At 36.1% G+C, this 21,836-nt stretch overlaps 1 protein-coding gene across 8 annotated transcripts in view; it reads right to left on the bottom strand.

Moving 5' to 3' along the window:
• The window catches only part of TASOR (transcription activation suppressor), a 62,150-nt gene that overhangs the window by 9,005 nt on the left and 31,309 nt on the right, over positions 1-21,836 (bottom strand). For 2 of the 8 annotated variants that reach the window (XM_036430803.2, XM_036430808.2), the window contains exons 12-18: positions 14,017-14,089; positions 13,859-13,930; positions 12,221-12,919; positions 8,569-8,969; positions 7,040-7,181; positions 5,766-5,825; positions 1,150-2,066 (exon numbers count right to left, since the gene is read on the bottom strand). In XM_036430803.2, the coding sequence (XP_036286696.1) occupies positions 1,150-2,066; positions 5,766-5,825; positions 7,040-7,181; positions 8,569-8,969; positions 12,221-12,919; positions 13,859-13,930; positions 14,017-14,089 (2,364 nt within the window). The remainder of the gene's footprint in view (positions 1-1,149; positions 2,067-5,765; positions 5,826-7,039; positions 7,182-8,568; positions 8,970-12,220; positions 12,920-13,858; positions 13,931-14,016; positions 14,090-21,836) is intronic. The other 6 variants (XM_036430805.2, XM_036430809.2, XM_036430807.2 and 3 more) reach the window with 4 other exon arrangements.

Here is a 21,836-nt window from a genome sequence, read left to right as displayed (position 1 = left end):
TGTGGTGGGGGGAGGTGGAGTAATGCTGAATACACGAGGCTCTTGGTTCTCATGTAGCCCCACACCAATATGCAGTTATGGCCCAGAGTACCATCCTTGGGCACATGTTCTGGCGCTGGGAAAAATAGAGAAGCTCTATGTTCAATCAAACAAGACAAAATGCAACCAAGGAACTGAATTCTTAGTAAGTATGGTTGCATCCTCCCAAGAAACCACAAAGAATTAAAGACACACTGAGCGCACTCTCATTTCCATGCTCGGTTCTCCTGGGCACACCACATGAAGCATGTGGACATTAATAGGAGATCCCCAAAATGACAAAGGCTCAGGACATATCAGCAGCATGGAGTTTCAGGGTCACTCTGGGCTTATAAGTCACTTATAGTTTCTTTTGCTTTCTCTTACAAAACAATCAGAAATTCATCATGTCAAGTAAATTATGTAAGTAGAGCACATATTTATTTTAAAACATAAGGCATTCCCTTAAGGAATTAAAATCCTACAGGTTAGTGAATTATAATTGCTTATTAAACCCACAGAACTGTTTGGATATACAATTTACATACCTATTATTTTGTAGACCTATGTCTAACCCTATACACACACAAAAATACATGTGTTGTTTTTAAAACTAAAAGCCCTCATCTACTCTGTAGCTTCAATAGAAAAAAAAAAAAGATCTTGCAGTGAAGACTCTTTCATGACTGGGGAGTCTTTCAGGATCATAGTATTTTTTGATCAATAAAGGCTATTGGGAACCTGACATGATCAGGCATCAAGAAACACCAAAATATTTTATCATAAGGTTATTCCTGGACAGTTTTATTTTTTTATTTGATAAAACCCATGGGGTAAATACTGACAAATTCCTTTATCCCTCTGTATCTTTCCCTCCCTGTCATTAAAAACCCAAGTAAGAAATATTTAAAATCTTTGAATAGTTTAAAGGTATTTGCAGTATGTAACAATGGTCTTTAACCAATAATCTAAATTCTAAGATATTTACATCACAAGTTTTCAGTTTAGTTGAACTTAAGTCTTTCATTCCATTCTGCATTAAATTATTAAAATATATTAAAAAATAATCTTTATAGAAGTCAGATCCAACACGTCAAGTTCATACAATATATAAACCTCTCTTTTAGTTACCTTTATTTCTTTACAGAGCACGCTCTCTTCTTCTTCATGAATGTAAAATTTCACAGTATTTCTCTGGACATCTTTCATGATTTTAACCAAACTGTTAAATACTTCAGGTTCTAATTTGCTTATAAAATTTGAAAGAGCTGGCTGGGCAGAAATGTCTACATCACTGGGTGGTTTTGTTTCTTTTTCGGTTTCCTGAGCAGTATCATCAGGTACAGTATGATCAGAAGTCACCATTAGCTCCGAGGCATGGTGTGGCTGGTTCACTTCTATTTCAGTTAAACCCAAAGTTGAAGGATGCTGCTCAGTAGAGATGGTGTTTTTCAAAGTATCACTATAAAGTGGTTCAAGGTGTTTATTGAAGTCACTTGAGGAAACTGGTATGATATGTCTTCCTAGAGAATTCAATGCTATCTTAGTACCAGAACCATTAAGACTGACTGGTGGCCAATTCCCACCCTTGGCTGTTGCTTTGATAATAGAATTTAGTTTCTCATGCAAGTCATCTACAAACTCCTGTACACCAGCTTTGGAAGTCTTAGAATATATGAACTGAGAAAGTCGTTTCATCTTCTCTTGTGTTGAAAAGACAGGTGTGGGAATTCTACTGACATATGAAACATTCTTTTGCTTCAAAATCTCTTCTATCTTCCTAGAAAAGATATTGTATTCTCCTAACACTGTGCTCTCTGTGGTTTCGTTCACTGCAGGCGGCTCTGCTGCTGGCACACACTGCTCCTCCACTGTCATCACCTGACCTGTTAACACGTTCTCCTCAGTGGTGCCCTTTAGTGTGTCTGTAAATGGAGAGGATGGAAACTGGTAATCAGAACTTCTCTGTCTACTTACTACCCGGGGGTCGCTAGGAAAGATCTCCTGTGGTGGCAGACACCCCAGTTGTTCTTCTGGTGATTTCATACCTAGACAGGGAGAGTTTATTGTAAGAGTGATTGAAAAAGTAACATTTGAAAAAACAAACATTTTCTTGAGAGGGAAAAAGGTAACTAGAACTAATTACACATTGGAAGGTAGAATAAAAATCACAAATGATGGTACGAAAAGGGCCAATTTGGCATCAATACAAGTTATTTCTGCTTCCCTACCTTTCTGTCTGACGTTAATAGACATGTTTTAATCAGGATAGTCAGTTGCAACAGCTTGCTCCAATCCTATATTCTTTGTCAAGTACCGTCTACTATCTATGTCTATAAAAGGCTAATATGAAAACTGTCCCCTTGGGAGTTTGATCACTCACTATGATGTCCGCTGGCCATCAGAGGGTGGTACGGAATGAAGGAAGGCCCCCCACCAGCAGATGGAAGGCCCTGATCAGCCCTGATTGCTGGCCAGGCCCAGGGACCCTACCTGTGCATGAATTTCGTGCACCGGGCCTCTAGTAGTAATATAATACTAGAGGGCCAGTACACAAAATTCGCGCAAGAGGGGGAAGGTCCCCTCAGCCCAGTCTGCACCCTCCAATCTGGGACCCCTTGGACATTTCTCTCACAATCCTAGACCGCTGTCTCCTAACCGCTCACCTGCCTGCCTGCCCAATCACTCCTAACTGCTCCCCCTTCCCCCATAGACCTGGTCACCCCCAACTTCCTCTCCCCCCGCCCCTCGCCCCTCATTATCCCCCGCCCCTGCCGGCTTGGTCACCCCATGCAGCCTGCTGTTCAGTTGTCCCTCACTGACGCCCCTGCTGGCCTGGTCACCCCAGCAGCCTGCTGTTTGATCATCCGGTTGTCTTGGTCATGACAGCCCCTGGATTTTTATATATTAGGATAGTTTTGATAGGAAAATTTGAGTAAGGCAATTGAAAGAATGCCAAACTAAAATAATGGGGGAATAACGTCCAACTTAAGAGTTGTATTCATAATGTAGGATAATTAATTTTGTTTCCAGATTACTTTCTCCTATGAGGTATTTCCTACAATGTTAGGGACTTCGATTTATCAGGGGGGAAAAGGCTCAATAATACGGAAAAAGAACATATTTCAAAGTTGCATTAAGAGTAACATTTTTGACAGTGCTTTCTTAAGTATTTTTATTTTGTTTCAAAATAATTCCAAGAGAAATCATTTAAGATAAAGAGGTCATTCAGCTAACTGATGCTAATAGAATTATTTAACTTTTGACTCTTGACAATTAGCTCAACCCATAAGAACATAATTCCCTCTCTGCCTACAAATCCTAAATTCAAACAAAATGTTTTTGAAATTATATTTCAAAACAGGTACCCTAAGTCCCTTTTTAAAAACAAGGGGAAAGACCGTTAACAACGATTTAATATATTTTAGAAAAAGAAAAAATTTCTGATCTTTGACTATAAGATTGATACTACACAATTTTATCCTTTAAAAATTACTAATTAAAAAAAAATCTTAGCCAATATTCCATAACAAATTGCTATTCTAGTATATGTAATGGTGCCTCTAAGTCAGAAAGTCCAGGTACTAGTTTTCAAAACTATAGTACTTTAAAGATACAGTGAATTCCCTATTCACCTAGGTGTAGCAGCATGCCCTCTTTACACAAAAAACAGCCTCAGCTGCAGTCAGCTTGTAACATTTCTCTATCAACCCCAGTGGTTGCCATGAACCACCGTAAGCATTAACTGCTGTAAAAGTACAGTCCGCAGGGTAAGAAAACCATAGCAGGTTTGTAGGTGGAAGAGAAGAGGAGCAAAATATCCAATACCATGGTACGAACTGAAATGGTATTAACTGGTAAGTCAGAAAATTCAAATTCCAGAAAATAACTCAGTAATACTAAATATTCTTTTTAAATTTCAATATAGGGTCTAGTGCATATGTAAAATGTTTGTGCTAGGAGTGGAAGATTTACTTTTTGAAGTATTTTATGTATTTCTTGAATTATGTACCATGTCAAATGCCTAATTTGTTTAAAGATTTTAATTGTACCTCATAAAACAAATGGGTTGAGGACCACCTGTAACTTAAAAACTTCTGAATCACTTATTATTTTAAATAAAATACTTGCTCCCCAAAATCTATAGCTATAGTTCACACCTATAAACTTATTCTTGAAGGGCTATTGATAAAGGAAATTTTTAAAAGATGAAATATGACTTAAATCTACCTGGGGGATTCTCCATATTAAAAAGGCTCTAAACCAAATCCATTTTAAAAATGCAAATGATCACTATCTAATTTTATTTTGCACAAATTTCCCCTATATGATTTTAACTAGTAGGTTTATTTTATTTTTAAAATGTCTTCCTCAATTAAGAAACATGCCAATATCCATAATAATGCATGTTTTCTATTGTTATTCAAGCATTGCAATACTTTGTCTTTTAAATGAAAAGCAAGTAGTATTCAGATATTTGTACTTTTAATCATAATATATGAAGATGGCATGCCAAATAAGCAAACTGCTGATGCTCATGAAGCATTTTGAAGTATAAACAAGATACCTGCTGCTCCTGAAGAGAAAGAATTACTGATAGACACAAAACACAGCTGAATCCCAGACATAATGTTCAGTGAAAGACCCCAAAACAGGAGGTCAGGTAGGTTCCATATATCTTAAATTCAAGAACAGGTAAAACTAATCTGTGATGAAAGAAGTCACATTTAGTGGTAACTACTAGGGGCAGGAAGAGCAGTAACTATATAGGAAGATGCAGAAGAAAGCCTCAGGGCTGCAAGTGTTCTTTCTACACAATGATTTGGATGGTGTCACCTACATGTATCCATTTAGGTCATCTTTATCTAGGAAATATAATATCTTTCTTCAAGAGAATCTTGAACTAAAAGTCTTTTTAACTTCTAAAAGAGAGGAATAACTGTAAAGAACTACTAAAAAAATCAAAATTCATTTAGCTTTCCTTCCCCCCAAAAAACCACTTAACACATTAAGCACCATGTCAGTCACAAGTGACTGAAACAGAAAGGAAGACAAAACAAGCTTGGCGCTTAACGTGTTAAGATTTCTAAAAGAGTAAGATCAAGAAAACGATAAGTAAAAAAGACCCACTACCAAACTCTAAGAAAACAAAGCCTATGGCCATGCAGGGACGTTGAACTGACTGAGCTCAGACAGAAGACTCTTTTAGTTACACCCACTGCAACTAGCTAATCGTTACTACCTGTAAATGTTTCTGGAATGGGAAAGTTCCCTAATCTCTAATTTAAATTATCTGCAGAAATTAACTTTACCATTATAAGAAGAAGAATTGGGTTAAAAAAAAAATTTCAAGATTAGGAGTAAGGTACAAAGATAAATGGCTTCACCTCCATGTATTTGTATAAAATTAAGAGAAACTTAAAGACTGCTTCACATAAAACATCCTTCAGAAGTGAATTAAGAAAAACATTCCCAAATCATCACATCAGATAGAATTGACTGTAGGTGAAAAACCAACTGTAATCTCTATGAATATGTAGTGACTTCTTTGTAAAATTCTTTATAAAATATTCTTATTCTTTATAAAATATTTGATACAAATCAAGTAATGATATAAATGATATAATCCAAATTTTCTGTAATTAACAGAACTTAAATTGATGCCCTGATGGAAGACCAGAAATGCAAGTAGCAATTCTGAAGAAGGGCACAGTGGGAGGGAGGGAAAGCAAAGGGAGCCTTCTCACCTGGCATTTGTTTTTCACCATGTTTCCCCAGCTGGTCTTCTGGGCTTCTTTCATTCCCTTCTGACAGAAAGCATCCATTAGAATTGCAGACTCTCTTCAGATATTGATGATACCTAGTAAGCAGCTCTGAGACAATCCCAAATGCTAACAAATCCAAGTAGTTCTTAATTTGCCTAAAATAATCCTAAAGGCTCATTCAGAAATGGGAAGTTACTTCCCTTTCTATTCAGTTGATGATGAAATATCAACACCTAGATATTGTGCCTTTGAATGGCTCTGAAATTAACTGTAATGGTATCTAAATGAGGAATGGTTAGGATAATCATCTTGTACCCATTACTTCCTTATTCTGTTCTCCCACTAACACTGACATCCTCAGCTCCCAAGTGAGAAACAGTTGCCTCTCTACCATCATTCTTAGGCCTCTTACCCTCTCTGGTAAGGTGCTAAGTAGAAAATGATGCTGAAGCCCAAGGAAATTTATCAAAGTTTTAGAAATTCTTCTCAGAATCCTTGGAAGTCTCAGTAGCTTCTAGGTTATAAATCAATCTACTTTTCCCTTTTAAAGGTTAAACAAAGGTCCAGAAATGGAAAAGATGTGCCCTGGAAATATTTCAAGAAATGCTTAGCTAACAAAGATGAATAAAAACTTAGAATCTTAAGATTATGTATATAGGTGCTCATACATGTGTTTGCACAGAGAAATTAGGATACTGCGAAATGATCTTTCAACATTTGCTAAACTATATTTACCCCATGGTTCATTAAGCTTCCCAGGATATTTGCATTTTAGGACATTCTCCATAATGATCCAATTATGCCAAGATAATCCAATACTAAGAAATCAAATTTTCTTTTAAATAGATGAACTTCAATATGACCACTTCTTTGATGACAGCTTATTGTAAGAAAGCTTATAATTGGAGCAGATAGCATTTACTGGCTGTCCAAAGACCATCACTGCATCTCTGTATTTATCTCACCTTATTAGAAACTCAATTTCTGCCAATAATTTTCTTTTGGAAATTTACATGCTAAACTCCATTCGGAGAAGAAGCATGTTTTAAATCCCTATTTCTTAACAGGACTTTTTGCAGATACTTGCTGATGCTGACCAAGAACAGTAACACTTGATAAACATTATATTGCTCCAAGTAAGACACTGAAGATGTCAGAGCCAAGACAAAGCACTCAAGAGTAGGATCTAGAAAAAATGAAACCCTGGTCCCTAAGTAAAACCAAGTGAACCTAATTCCCAGTACACTTGTTCTTACCTGTAATTGGAATCAGTTTCCAATGTATTTCAGTCTCTTCAACATTATTTGACTTAGACTGTTTATGGAATCCATGTTCAATGGGAATGTTGGGACACAAACTGCAATCTTCAAAATTACTCATGTTAATTAAATTTGGTTCCTAAAAATTAAGGACATATTCAATAACTCTCTTTTCAATTCATTTTAATGTCAATAAACAATCATTTTTTCACAGCAAATTCACAGCCTTCAATCTGAACATTGAAAATTAGTCAAATCAACATGGTAAATTAATAATACTTCAGCTTTACATTAAAACACCTTTCCTTCAAAACATAATTTGATATTGAATTAGAACTGAGGTTGGTCAACTTTTTCATTCAAGCACCAAGTTATTTTAGGCTTTATGGGCCATATACTCAGATGCTCAGCACTGTCATTGTAGTGCAAAAAAGCAGCCAAGGCAATATCTAAACTAGGGGTGTCGAACTCAATCAGAGAAGGGGCCAAAATCTAAAATCCAGCCTAAATCGCGGGCAGAATGGTTTACTGAACAGTCATAAACTGTCATTGTGATGGAAACACAGCGGAGTGCAGTGATGACAGCGCGGTTCGGGCCACATTGCAAGGCCTGGCGGGACGGATTTGGCCCGCGGGCCTTGTGTTTGACACATGTGATCTAAACAAACAGGCATGGCTGTGTTCCAACAGAACTTTAGTTACAAACATAGGCGGTGAGCTCAGTTTGGCCTTTAACAACCCAATGTAGAGTATTAAACATGTTAGGAAATGCTAACAACATAAATTAGTTTCTCAGTGCCTACTTTACATATCTCCCAAAGTGAGCCTCCTACAATCATCCTTCCCCTGCAGTAAGTATCTGAAAACTACATGGACAAATGCTACGGACATACATATGACTTTTAGCCAAAGGCAGGGAAGAGAAAATGAAGAGTAAATTAGAAATAAGCCCTTAGGATGTTGCCATCCTAGTATTGTTCCTCAGTAATGTAGTCACTTATTGGGGGAATATAAGACTGCTTCTCAGCTAGAGATCAGTACTCAACAGAAGTCATAAATAAGCTGGATGCCCTGTCAAGTAAGGCTGAGTGTCACTTCAGTGGTAATCTTAAAGGCAATTCAAAGCACCTAACCTTGTTTGTAATACTAGTGCACTGACTTTACTCACCTCATCTGCTTCACCTATGGGTAATGGTATTTCTAGCAGAAAGCCAATGTTTCGAGAATTCAAATTTATTATGAAATGACATGGAATTAACTTCCAATAAGCCATTTCTGAAAAATAGTCTAGCCTTAACGTTATCACCATAGGTAAATCTTGGGACTATCAATAAACCTACAATCAGGAAGGAAAACTACTTTTCTAGTCAACTCTTTGTAAAAAGAGATAACTTAGAGATACTATCCTGGACACTTATTGAAATGTTTTCTTTTTAAAAGGGAGAAAAAAAACAATTAAAGCACATCCTCTCTTTTATATACACATTCACAAAAGCAAACGTATAATCAAAATATATAAAGCTTACTTCTTTCAAATGTACTTTATGGTCAGTGCCTACTTCACTGGTAGAAAGAGCAACAGGATACTTTACAGACGATGTATCAGCGTCTAGCAATGGGCTCCGAGTGCCCTTAAAATGTGCATTTTCAATGTTTGTACAAGTAAGCTGCTCATATTCTTTCTTATCTCGGTTAGAATTCAATTCATATTCATGCTTTTGCCTCAGCTCTTCATAGGCACCATCAGAATTCAATCCTAAGGCTTTGTTGACTGTGTCTGTCAGGGATGCATCAGAATTGCGTGTATTTGCTAATGTTTCTGATAGCCAATTAAACAGCCTATGGATATCAGCAACACCAGAGTTAGAGGTATCATCCTGCTGCAAGTCAGTGTCACGCCCAAGTGAGCCAACGGGCTGTGGAGACTCTAAAGGGAAAAGAGAAAGAAGTCATCTCTTAAAATTGAGTTTGGAAGGCTAGCATAATAATTTTTAAATTGAATGTACATAAAAATTAATCATCATAGATATTTATGGGCAGGAACTCAGTCGACTACATGTACATCCATCCCTTTACAAATATGACTGGTTCTAAACTTTTGCACATAGGTCAAAATTCCTATTAAATGAAAATTTATTTACATAATTTGAAAAATCTATTAATGGATAAATGAGCTTAAACATCAAGTTGGTAATATGGATAATATATTTATTAATGACCATACTACAGTTTCCTTAAAATCTACTAACAAAACCCCCAAGTCAACCAGATGCTGGACAAGAAATAAAATATTTGTTGCTACTTTGCAAAATATTAGAAAGATACACAAATTTCCCTAAAGGAAAAAAAGAACTCATGACTTAATTTGAGTTCTATCTCCTTTATAGCTTTGATGTTTTGTCCTTAAGATACTGTCTGACATTCTTATCATCTAAGGCTTATCTCAATTGACTAGATTATCTAAAAAAATCTATACTAACTTTGCACTAAGAACAGAAAGCACTATAAGAGCTGGCTCTAAGCGGGTACAAACCTGGGAATTCTGCAAACAATATATTTAAAAACTTGCAAAGGGGGTAGACATTCAGAAAGTCATGTGCTTTTAATGCTGAAGAAAAGTAAAACCTGGGTAAGCTATAATGTACCACAGCAAAAAACAAAACATCAAAGAGCAGAGTACATACTGTATGATTCTAATTATATATGTATACACAGCAGGCAAAATTAATCAACAGAGGCAGAAAGCAGATCAGTGTTGGGGTGAGATTAGCTTCCAAGGAATATAAGGCAGTGTAATAAAAATGTTTTATATATTGGAGTGATAGTACATTAAAAATGTTCTATATATTGAAGTAGTATTAACATAGCTATAAAAATTCATCAAATTGCCCTTAAAATGGGTACATTGTATATAAATCATATCTTTAAAAGTTTATGTTAAAGAGGGTAGGGAAGATGGAAGGTTACCTCTTACTAAATGAATGGGTTTACCACCAAATCAAGATCAAGGTATTTTAGCCCTGCCTGGTGTGACTCAGTTGACTGGAGCATCCCTCTGTACACCAAAAGGTGGCAGAGCACATACCTAGGTTATGGGTTCAATTTCCAGTCCAGTTGGAGCGCATACAGGAAGGAACCAAATGATATTTCTCTCTCATGCATGTTTTTTCTCTCTCTCTCTCAAAAAAAAAATAAAAAAAAAAAATCAACATTTACTTAAAAAAAAGATCAGAGTATTTTAGATGTTAGAATATAATCTTTAAATCTCTAATTTTAGTAATCAGAACTAAAGTGTGCAAAATGACTACAAAGAAACAAGTGAGGAACACCTAGAAATGCAAGTCTGATCATCACTGTTCTAGTTTAACCTATCCATCCCTTGCCCTGCTGCATTTCTCCTTTGGTCTATTATAATTAGCACGGCTTCACCATCATTTTATTGATAAAGCCTGATTTTCACCCACACTTTTTCACATGTGCAAAATTAGTCAATATCAACTAAAAATGGCACCAAACTTTACTTATCTCGCCTCTCATGTGCTCAGTGCTAGGAAATAGAGCCAAGTTTAGGAACAATACTTTATAGTTAGTTAGAACTGAGTTCAATCATGGATTAGTGAACTACATAGCTTTAGATACTTATTTAATATCTCAGAAATTACTTTGTTGTCTGTAAAATAAGGATAGTAATGTCTAGTATTCAAGAACTAAATGAGTCCACATATATAAAGCACCTAGTACATAGGAAGATCTTAAATCTCAAGATACATGTTGACAGTATGGATCAGACACAGTCAACAGGTTCAGCACACAGCAGAAATCCAGCATAAGCTAAAGGAGATGAAAAGCATCAAGGAGCAGAACATCTAGAAATTTATTCTGGAGGAATCTGAACTGCATAGATATGAATGCTTGAGAGAAATCAAAGATGCTTCAAAAAGAAAGAAATAGAAGTAAATGGCTAATCAAGACATATTCTGAGAAAGATGAGCTTTAACTAAGGAGCATGTAAAGGAAGAATGGGGAATATGGCTACTCAGGGTAGATGTTGCCAACCCAGAAAAAAACCTGCAAGATGAATACAGAAACTGAGATCGGTGGCAAATTAGCAAAGCAGTATTGAGAAGAGCATCATACTGAAGTGAGTGATAGAAGCTAGGAAGTCACCCAGGTGATAAGAATACGGACAAAGATACGTTAGAAAATGTAAAAAAAGTTATTGAAAACAACACTGTCAAATAAAATTCTCTGCAAAGATGCAAATGTTCTTGATCTGTACTGTTCAGTAAAGTGGTTTAGCTGGTTTAACAAAGGAAATTAATTTTTGTTGTTTAAATTAAGCTTTCTGCACTATCCAATATGGCAGACACTAGCCACATGTTATTAAATATCTGCCTAGTTAATAAGAACAGTAGCAGCAGCATAAAATGTAGACTGTTACCAAAAAGGTACTGAATATAAAGAAACATATTTCATGCTTATGTACTAGCAGTGTAAAGATCTTAAAAATATAGATAATAAAGTATTTTAAAATAGTTGCAATTTTGAAACACAAATTTAAGACAAAGGCCTCCCATTTCTTCTTATGTCAACTAAAGCAAAGAAAACTAGGGGGGAAAGGGGGGGGGGGCGCAAATATATTACTGGATTCCCAGGGTAGAAAAACATATGTATGCATCTAAGAAAAACAGCAATGGCATCTAAGAAATTTTATTTTAAAGTTAAGAAGATTCCCCTCGTTAAGTAACACTCCTCAAACCCCCAATATTTTATACTTTTCGAATTATAAAATTAAAGAAATATAAAAGGACAAGTGGTCCAATTAGTAGGCTAAAAGCTGAGAATACTTTACTTTCTCACATTTGTCTACGCTACACAATTCAGAAATCCAATGTGGTAGGGTAGGAGTTGGCAAATAACTATTTTCTGTGAAGGACCGGGCAGTAAATATTTTAGGCTTTGTGGGCCATAAAATGCCATAATAGTGTGAAAGCAGCTATGAATACACATAAATGAACAGGCACGGCTATATTCCAGTACTTTCTTTACAAAAACAGAAAACAGGCTGGATTGGCTTTCATTTTGTAATCTGCAGATCCCTATCCTAGAAGCAAAGACAGAACTACTTTACTATATTTTTGGTTATTTTTATATTGTATGAGCAAACTGATATTTTACCTTCATACAGATGGCAATTTTCAGCTAAATTACTGGTTTTGGCGAACTTTCTCATATTTTCAGGTAGATCCTCAAGCTTCCTCTTCAAGACAGTTTTGCTTCTCGTATCTTCTGTGTCTGAGTCCCCACCCACATTTTTTTTCCTAGATTGAATCAAATTAATCAATTCTTTGACTCTATCCTTATCATAATCCAAAGAGTGAGATGACTTCTGCTTTCCAGGTTTAATAGTCTCAGCCCTCGAGTTATTTCGTTTCCCAAATTTCTTTTTTGTGCCATTCATTTCTTCGTGGCCTTCATAATCTGAAAGTTGACCGAATTGTTGAAGTTTTCTATTGTCTTCAAACAGCTCTTTTAACTGACAAATAGGTAACTGATACATTTCAGGCCGAAAAATATAGGTGCGCAAACAATCATCAATATGAGATTTATTTCTTGGAGCTGGGTATAAGAATTTTTTATCATCTAATCGTGAATCATATGGAAACATAGTAAACTCTCGTTTACCTGAACCAAAACCTCGCTTAAAAAATTCACTTACATACTTTTCAACGACAGAATGAAAATTTATACTATTTATATTTTTGAATTCCTTTCGACACCGAATCAAAGCAAATTGTAAAAACTGAGTTATTTTTAATATATCTTGCATGCTTTCATGTCTTTCCGGTGGTGCTACATTGGTTGAACCTTTTTGTGCTGTAAACAAAAAAAGTACGCCATGTTAGCAATGAAGAAACTAATCAAATACAGATCTATATATTATACCAAAGAAATGTTAACATTCATACATTAATGGTGAACCAAACTCGTATGTACCTTAATACATATATGTAACCTAGAAATATATAAATCACATGTTTCTAAGTCTAGGGGACTAAAACAAGCCGATGAGAAACTAAAACAAAGAAAATTATAGAACATATTTTTAAAGGGAAAAGTACCCTCTCATTGAAGATCTCATTTCCTTTTGTAATTAGGCCTTCCAACTTGGGGCAAGCAAAATATCAGGAGAAATAAAGAAGCAGGGCAAGATATGAGGCTCCTCATAAGATAGTCCTACCCAGGCATTCTTTCCTGTTATAACACCTTCCTAAGAACTCTATCCCTATAAGGAGATATGCAGGCACAGAGTGCTACAACTGAGAATCTCATTCTTAATCTAACAGTGAAAGCCATTAGTGGGAACTTTATCTTACAATAGCACTAAAGTTAGTTCTTAGGAATGGTGAAAAGCAGATTTTGTCTGATATCAGTGTGAAAAATTCCAATTAAATTTGAATGGCCTAATATTTAGGCCAGCACATGATGCTTTTACAATTGCTAAAATCTGAATGCAAAAATGAACTAAGATTTTTTTAAAAAATCATATTTTATAAAACCCCCAAAAGCTATTGTGTTATAACAATTATAATTAACATTTAGTGTGTGTGTGGGGGGGAACTATTAAAACCCAAATAATTTTTCATAGTAAAAAAATAAATCAAGTCATATAATTTGTACTTTACATTGCAAATATTTCTTACTACCCCAGTATTTCCTAAAACATGACATAAGAAAAACAAACTGCTTAGAGTTATCTGGAAATTTTCAATATACGTATCTATAAGACTGGATTAAGATAGTCAAAGAACTTACAAGTAACTATGCCTCTAGATTCTTGAAATAGAAACAAAGCATGTAGGATTCGAGATCTGGCAGTTTGATGTTCTAAAAAAACAGAAGTCAAATTAATTGGCAATGTGTTTTAGCTAAAAACTTAAAAAAGAATTATAAAAATTAAAGACATTACCTACCATATGGAGAAGCCATTTGAAAAGGAGAGAGAAGAAAAAGGTATCCTCGGTCACCCAAAGGTTTAACAAGAACCTGCGTTTTTAGAAGAGGGAAAAAATTTAATCTGCTTTGTTATTACTATCCATAAGGCAGATACAGAAGTTTCTGCTAATTAGTTCTTGATCATCTTTAGAAAACATATTGCCCCTTAATTGTTAAAAACTCTTCTCCAACTCTGCTAATTCACAGAATTCTAATAAAAATATTCTTTAGTTTTCGTAACTTAAATGAGAAAATTCCTCTAATTTACTGTGAAACCAACTTGCTGATTTTCCCTTGACACTAAAATATAAGGATCAAACTAAACCTTTCAAAAGCAATTCAAAAGACATGCTGATTGCAAAGGCAGTATGCTGGATGTTGGAAATATAAAACAAGTATAACACAAATGCTGCCTTTAAGAGTTCAGGCTAATCACAAATGAAATGTGTCGCTAATTCTTCAGATATTTAATGAAAATCTTTCACACATAAGGCAAATTGCCTTGGCAGAAATTACTTTAAAGACAATACAAGATCACGAGTAGTTTATAATTGGGTGGACAGAGATATACAGAAAATATCAATAATTAGATTAAGACAAATTCTTAATAAGATTTACAAAGCAACATGAAAGAAAACTTGTGCCACAAATTCCTATTAAATAATTCCAACAAACAAAATTTGTGTACGAACCCATAATTTTAAGGCTGAAAACTATGCTACCAATTTACATTTAATAAAACATTGTTTGGCCGAAACCGGTTTGGCTCAGTGGTAGAGCATCGGTCTGCGGACTGAAAGGTCCCAGGTTCGATTCCAGTCAGGGGCATGTACGTTGGCTGTGGGCACATTGCTGGTAGGGGGTGTGCAGGAGGCAGCTGGTCGATGTTTATCTCTCATCGACGTTTCTAGCTCTCTATCTCTCTCCCTTCCTCTCTGTAAAAAATCAATAAAATATATATTTAAAAAAAAAAAACATCGTTTGAACACTCAAAAGGTGGACAGTGTACATAAAAATTTTGTTTCAGACTCAAACACTTTTATCTAAAAATTTTATATATCATATCCTTTATAACATTTTGTCCAACTCCTGGTTGTCAAAATAGGAAGTTGGAAAACACAAATAAATTTTCATGTTGTGTGTGGTCACTGAAGGAAAACAATTAAATTCTTTTAATTTTTCACCCACTCCAACTACCAGGCTTTTAAAATTCCCGTGGCTTAGTGGTCTTTATAAAGACCACTGTCCTCAATTCTAAAGGAATCAACACCCTAAAAACCTATGTTTTAACTGTAAAATTAGGGGGTAGTCTTATACGCCCGGTTGTTTTATACGCTGGAATATACGGTAGAAACCAGAGATACTGTAGTATATAATCAAAGTGCTAAGAGAGTATCAATCCAGAACTGTGTACCTAGATCCCAACAATGCATTGAAGAATATGCATTTTTCTCAAATATAAGGGCATGTACTAAAATTGACTACAAAGTAAATTTTATATCAAATCTCAATAAATTTCAACTAATCACCTGTTCTGATTAAAATGGAATTAAATTAGGAAAAAGACAAAAGTATTCTCATAATTTGAAAATTTAAAAATATACCTATTATATATGTTTAAAAGTGGAAATCATAATAAAAACTAATCATAATAAAACATATGGAATGCTCCCCCCTCAAAAACCACACATAATTTTTTTTTAAAAAAAATATATTTTATTGATTTTTTACAAAGAGGAAGGGAGAGAGATAGAGAGCTAGAAACGTTGATGAGAGAGAAATATGGACCAGCTGCCTCTTGCACCCCCCCCCCACCAGGGATGCGCCCACAACCAAGGTACATGCCCTTGACCAGAATTGAACCTGGGACCTCTCAGTCCACAGGCCGACACTCTACCACTTAGCCAAACCGGTTTTGGCACACATAATCTTATTGAGATTTTTTATAACTGGAATTGTATTAAATCTGTAGATCAAATTTGAGAAACTTAACATCTTTATGGTACTGCCTTAACCATTAGCAAGATATTTTTTTTTTTTAAAGATCCTCACCTGAGGATATTTTTTCATTGGTATTTAGGGAGTAAGAGAGAGAGGGAAAGACAGAAAAATCGAAATGAGAGAAACACATTGATTGGTTGCACGGGTCCTGACCAAGGGCCTAGGCTAGGGAGGAGCCCACAACTGCGGTACATACATGCCCTTGACTGGAATTGAACCTGGGACCCTTTAGACTCTATCCACTGAGTAAATCAGCTAGGACTCTTTACTTCTTTAGAGTATTCTTGGAATAGAATTTTATAATTTTCTGAATATAAGTCTTACTTATTTTGTTAGGTTTATCTATTGCCAGGCATCTCAAATTGTAGATATTTTTCATTTCAGTACATTATATATTATGTATATAGAAATATAATTAATATTTGTATGTTGATTTCATGTCAGATCTATATAAAATTTGAATTATTTATTTCTGTACATTCTTTTAGGTTTGCTATATAGATTTTATTTTCTGGGAACAATACTGTTTTGGTTTTTCTCCTCTAGTCTTCATGGTTTTTATTTTTTTCTTGTGTTACTGTGCAATCTAGGAACTGTAGCATAATGTTGAATAAAAGTGGTGATTGCAGGTATTTGTCTTCTTGATTTTCAAAAGGACACTTGTAATACCCATTAAGTAGAAAGTTTGCAGGTTTTTCATAGATACCTTTTAAAATGTAAATTTTTCAGCTTAAATTTTTTTCTTAACCATAATGGGTTTTGAATTTTATTGTCTTTTTTTTCTTTTCTTTTTTTTTTTTTTACAAGATAGCCACATTATGTCCTTTCTTCTAGCACTGGGGGTCTGCAAATTACAAATTGAAAGCCAACCCAGCCTATTTTCTGTTTTTGTATAGAAAGTGCTAGAATACAGCTATGCCTATTCATTTATGTATATAGATAACAGCAAAATTGGGACAGAGGCTTATGACCCACAAATCTGCTTCTTCATAGAAAATAGTTACTTGCCAACTCCTGCCCTAATATTATTGTTGTTGTTGTTAATCCTCACCACAGGGTACTTTTCCATTGACTTTTATTTTTTTCCCATTGATTTCTAAATATTGTTGTTGTTGTTGTTTTTGTTGTTAATCCTCACCCCAGGATACTTTTCCATGGACTTTTATTTTTTTTCCCCATTGATTTTTCGAGAGATTGAGAAGGAGAGGGAGAAACATCAATGTGAGGAGACACATAATTGGTTACCTCCCACATGTGCCATGACTGGGGCCAGGATGAAGCCTGCAATCAAGGTACTTGCACTTGACCAGGATCAACACTCTATTCACTAGACAAACCAGCTAGGGCGCACATTAGATTCTGAATTGGGTAGCTTAGACTAATGTGAGAAAATAAAATATAGTTAGCTTTTATCCTACAATTTGGATTGCCTGTCTTTTTATATTCCTTTTATTTTATAATTGGAAAAGTACAACACAGAATATTGGGGGTTTTGCAGAGTATTGCTTAATGAAAGGACTCTTTTTAGCTTTAAATAAAAAATTCTTAGATGCATACACATGTTTTCCCCCCTAGGAGTTCAGTAATATATTTGGCTTTTTCTATTTTTTTTCTATACTATGTGTGATGGTTAGTTTTATGTGTCAACTTGACTGGGCCACAGGGTGTCAAGATATATGGTCAAACTTTACTCTGGATGTTTCTAAGGATGTTTTTGGATGAGTTTAACATACAGATGGATTGTATGAGGAAAATAGATTGCCCTCCCCAATGTGGGTGAGTCTCATCTAATTAACTGAAGATTTGAATAGAAAAAAGACTGAGCCTTCCTGGAGTAAGGGGAATGCTTCCTGCCTACCTGCCTGCCTTTGAGCCAGAATATCAGTGATCTTTTTCCCACATCTTTGGACTCAAACTGAAACATCAGCTCTCCTGAATCTCTGACATTCAGACTGGAACTATACCATCAACTCTCCTCGGTCTCCCAACTTACCAAATGCAAATTTTTGGAGTTTTTAGTCTCCCTAACTGTAAACCAATTCATTTCTTTTGTGTGTTTGTTTTTTGTTAATCCTCACCTGAAGATATTTTCCCATTGATTTTTAGGAAGAGAGGGAAACACATCAGTTAGTTGCCTCCCGCACTGGTCCTGACCAGGGCCGGGGGAGGGAAGAACATGCCCTTGACGGGAATGAAATCCAGGACTCTGATCCGCAGGCCAAGGCTCTACCCACTGAGCAAAACTTGGTTAGGGCTGTGAGCTAATTCTTTATAATAAATCTCTGTCTTTCTCTCTCTCTCTCTATATATATCTCATTGGTTTAGTTTCTCTGGAAAACATTGACTAATACACCACTTAACTATCTTGATAAAAGCAAAAGACAGAGGGGGTGGGGAGAGCATTAAATAAAATTCAAAATCCACTCATGGTTAAAAAAAATAAAGAAAAAAAATCTAAACTGAGGTATCTATGAAGAATGTTCACAGCAGAAACAATATTCAAATTTAGGGACATTGCTCTCACAGGTTTTTTATATTAAAGTCAACTTTTAAATTAACTTAATTTACCACTAACTAAAATAGCTAAATATAACTTTACTTATTTTATAATTCTCCCTGTGGGAAAATAAACTTCCCCAGATTTCTCAGTGCTCCTGCCAAAAGCCCTCACCTTCCATATTATATAAAGATAGGGAATGGTGCTTTCATTTTTACCAGAAACATTTTGCTGTTTACATACCTTAAGAATTAGATCTGTAACAAATTATACAGTTAATTTCTCTAATCCAAAGGATAATTAAATTTCTCTTGTTCCCCTGAGAGTGCCAAGTGGGTCCCAAAGAAGGCAGAGGTGACAGCACAGATTAAATCCTATTTAAGTCCCAAGGTGACAGGAAGAGTGAGAGCTTTCTCCTATTTACATTTTAAATAAGAATGAGTCCTAGGAATTCGAAGATGACATTAGAGAGCTAATATTAATTAACATTTTCAGAGGCCTTTTCAGGGACATAGGGAGGTAGCTGCTTCCTTTCCTTTATAAGCAAAGAAAAATCATTTTTTTCTTACCTCTTATCTATGCGATAGGTACTCCATAAATAAATGACCTGTATCTTGTTGCATCTCCCTAACAGCAACGACTAGGGCAAATAGGGCCAATACATTTATTACTTACTATAAGGTATTCACTATATTTATCTCTGAAGCAGAACACCTTGTGTAGACACAAGATAACAAATTATTAGCAACCCAATAGTCCCCAATGAATCTATATTTCATTATGAGAAATATGAAAAAAGTAACTATCCTATCTATTAAAGAGGAAATATGCTAATTGACCATTACACCATCACAAAGATGGCAGTGCCCACAGCCAATATGGAGGGAATATGCTAACTGAACGCCATGCCCTCAAAGATGGCAGTACACAGTCACAAGATGGCCGTGCCCAGTCCCTTCAGCCGCACCAGGGCGGCAGACACATGGCATAGCTGGGCCCACCCCAGGCAGGTCTGGCCTCTCCATGTTCCTGCCTCCGGAGTCCCTGAGTCTCCTCAACTGCCTAGGGCTGGCCCAAGATGCAGGCAAGCCTCGGATGGTGGCTGCCCAACTGTCCAGGGCCGACCTAAGGCATAGGCAAGCCTCATATGGCGGCTGCCCAGGGCTCAGGTAACCAGGGTTGGCCGAGGCTGGTGCTGCCAGCAGTGGCAGCAGCAGAGGTAGGAGGGCGTCACCTTCCCCTGATCGCTGGGTTGTCTCCCGCCCCTGAGGACTCCTGGACTGTGAGAGGCCAGGCTGAGGGACCACCCCTCCAGTGCATGAATTTTTTTGCACCGGGTCTCTAGTAGTTAAGAGTAATTTACAATGATGTGCAAGAAAATACGTAAAATACCTAGGTCCATTAGATTCAGGTAGTGTATTCTTATGGAATGCCCATTCTCTCTAAGATCTAGGATATTACTTCACTTCTTGATTCTGGAAAGACCCAGTCCTCCACAAACCTCGCACAGATTAAGAACAAAATGCCAGCATCCTTCTTATCCTTCCAAAGATTTTCATTATTAGGAACTGAAGAGATAATATGATTTTTTGATAAACTGCTCACAGTCCAGATTCTCAACACTCATTCTCTGAAATGTAAAAGCTCACCAGATCCAAACTAACTAACTGAACTTTCACTTTTACTTTCTGAACTCAGTAATCGAACAGATTTTGATCATGAGGAACACTTCTATTATAGCCAGGCCTTCAGAGGGAAACAAGAAATCCTCCCAAATAGAGCTCTGCCTCCCCACACTCCCCAACCAGCCACAGCTCACACAGTTGAATGACCCAGAGAAGAGCCAGGCCTCAGTAGCTATGTGGATGAGGTCACACTGAGGAATAAGCCTCTGTGCTCTGAACTGCTATCTGGAGAGACACACATGGCCTAGCACTGAATAAGACCAACAGACAGAGAGGAAGTCAGGCCTTCCATCCAAACTGAATCCCAAAGGGCCCCTGAGTGAGCCCAGACCCGCAGTGACACAGATCCTGCCTCAGGAAAAAGAGAACTACATAACTAGACATCCAGAGAAAAGAGACTATGGGGAAACAAATAAACAGCCTGCATATGAAAGAAAAGCAGACATCACCAGAAAGGAAGTAAACAAAATAGAAGCAAGCAACCTATTAGAGAAAGAATTCAGAGAAATGGTCATAAGGTGGCTGAAAAGAATGAAAGACAAATTCGACAATATGAGTAAGAACCAAGAAGAAATTAAAAATGACATCGCTGCTGTAAAGAACTCAATAGAAAGCATCAAGAGTAGACTAGAAGAAGCAGAGGACCGCATCAGTGAACTAGAAAACAAGATAGGAAAAAATACCCATGTAGAGCAGTTTCTAAAAAAAATAAATTAATTAAAAAGCAAGAGGAGAGCCTAAGGGAACTTTGGGATAACACGAAACAAAACAACATCCGTAAAATAGGAGTTCCAGAAGGAGAGGAAATTGAGCAAGGAATAGAAAACCTGTTTGAAGGAATAATGACAGAAAAACTTCCCTGATATAGAGAAGGAAAAAACCCACACAAATCCAAGAAGCTCACAGAATCCCAAGCAAAATGAACCCCAAAAGACTGACACCAAAGCACATTACAATTAAATTGGCAAACAGCAACAACAACAAAGAATCTTAAAAGCAGCCAGAGACAGAAAGTTATATACGAAGGAACCTCCATCAGACTAGCAACTAATTTCTTAACAGAAACTCATCAGACCAGAAGGGAATGGGATGAAATATACAATGTCATGCAAAGGAAGGATCTGATTCCAAGAATACTGTATCCAAAAAGGTTATCAATCAAAATTGAAGGTGAAATCAGGAGCTTCAGACAAAAAAAGGACTAAGGGAATTTATTACCACCAAACCAGCAATGCAAGAAATGCTTTAAAGGGTCTGCTGTAAAAAAAAAAAAAAAAAAAAAAAAAAGGAAGTGAAGAAGGAACACAGGGGTAAAGAATAAAAATGGCGACAAATAAGTACCTATCAATAAAAACTTTAAATGTAAATGGATTAAATACCCAATCAAAAGACACAGGGTAATGGATTGGATAAGAAAACAAGATCCATATATCTGCTGTTTATCAGAAATCCACCTCAGAAGAAAAGATGCACACAGACTGAGGGTGAAGGGATGGAAAAAGGCTTTCCAGGCAAATAGAAATAAAAAGAAAACCTGGGGCAGCAATACTTATATCTGACAAATTAGATCTCAAAGTGAAGCACATAACAAGAGATAAAGAAGGCACTTCATAAT

Source organism: Pipistrellus kuhlii, unplaced genomic scaffold, assembly GCF_014108245.1.
Source record: "Pipistrellus kuhlii isolate mPipKuh1 unplaced genomic scaffold, mPipKuh1.p scaffold_m20_p_11, whole genome shotgun sequence".
Taxonomy (NCBI): Eukaryota; Metazoa; Chordata; class Mammalia; order Chiroptera; family Vespertilionidae; genus Pipistrellus; species Pipistrellus kuhlii.
This window is presented reverse-complemented; position numbering and strand designations above follow the sequence as displayed.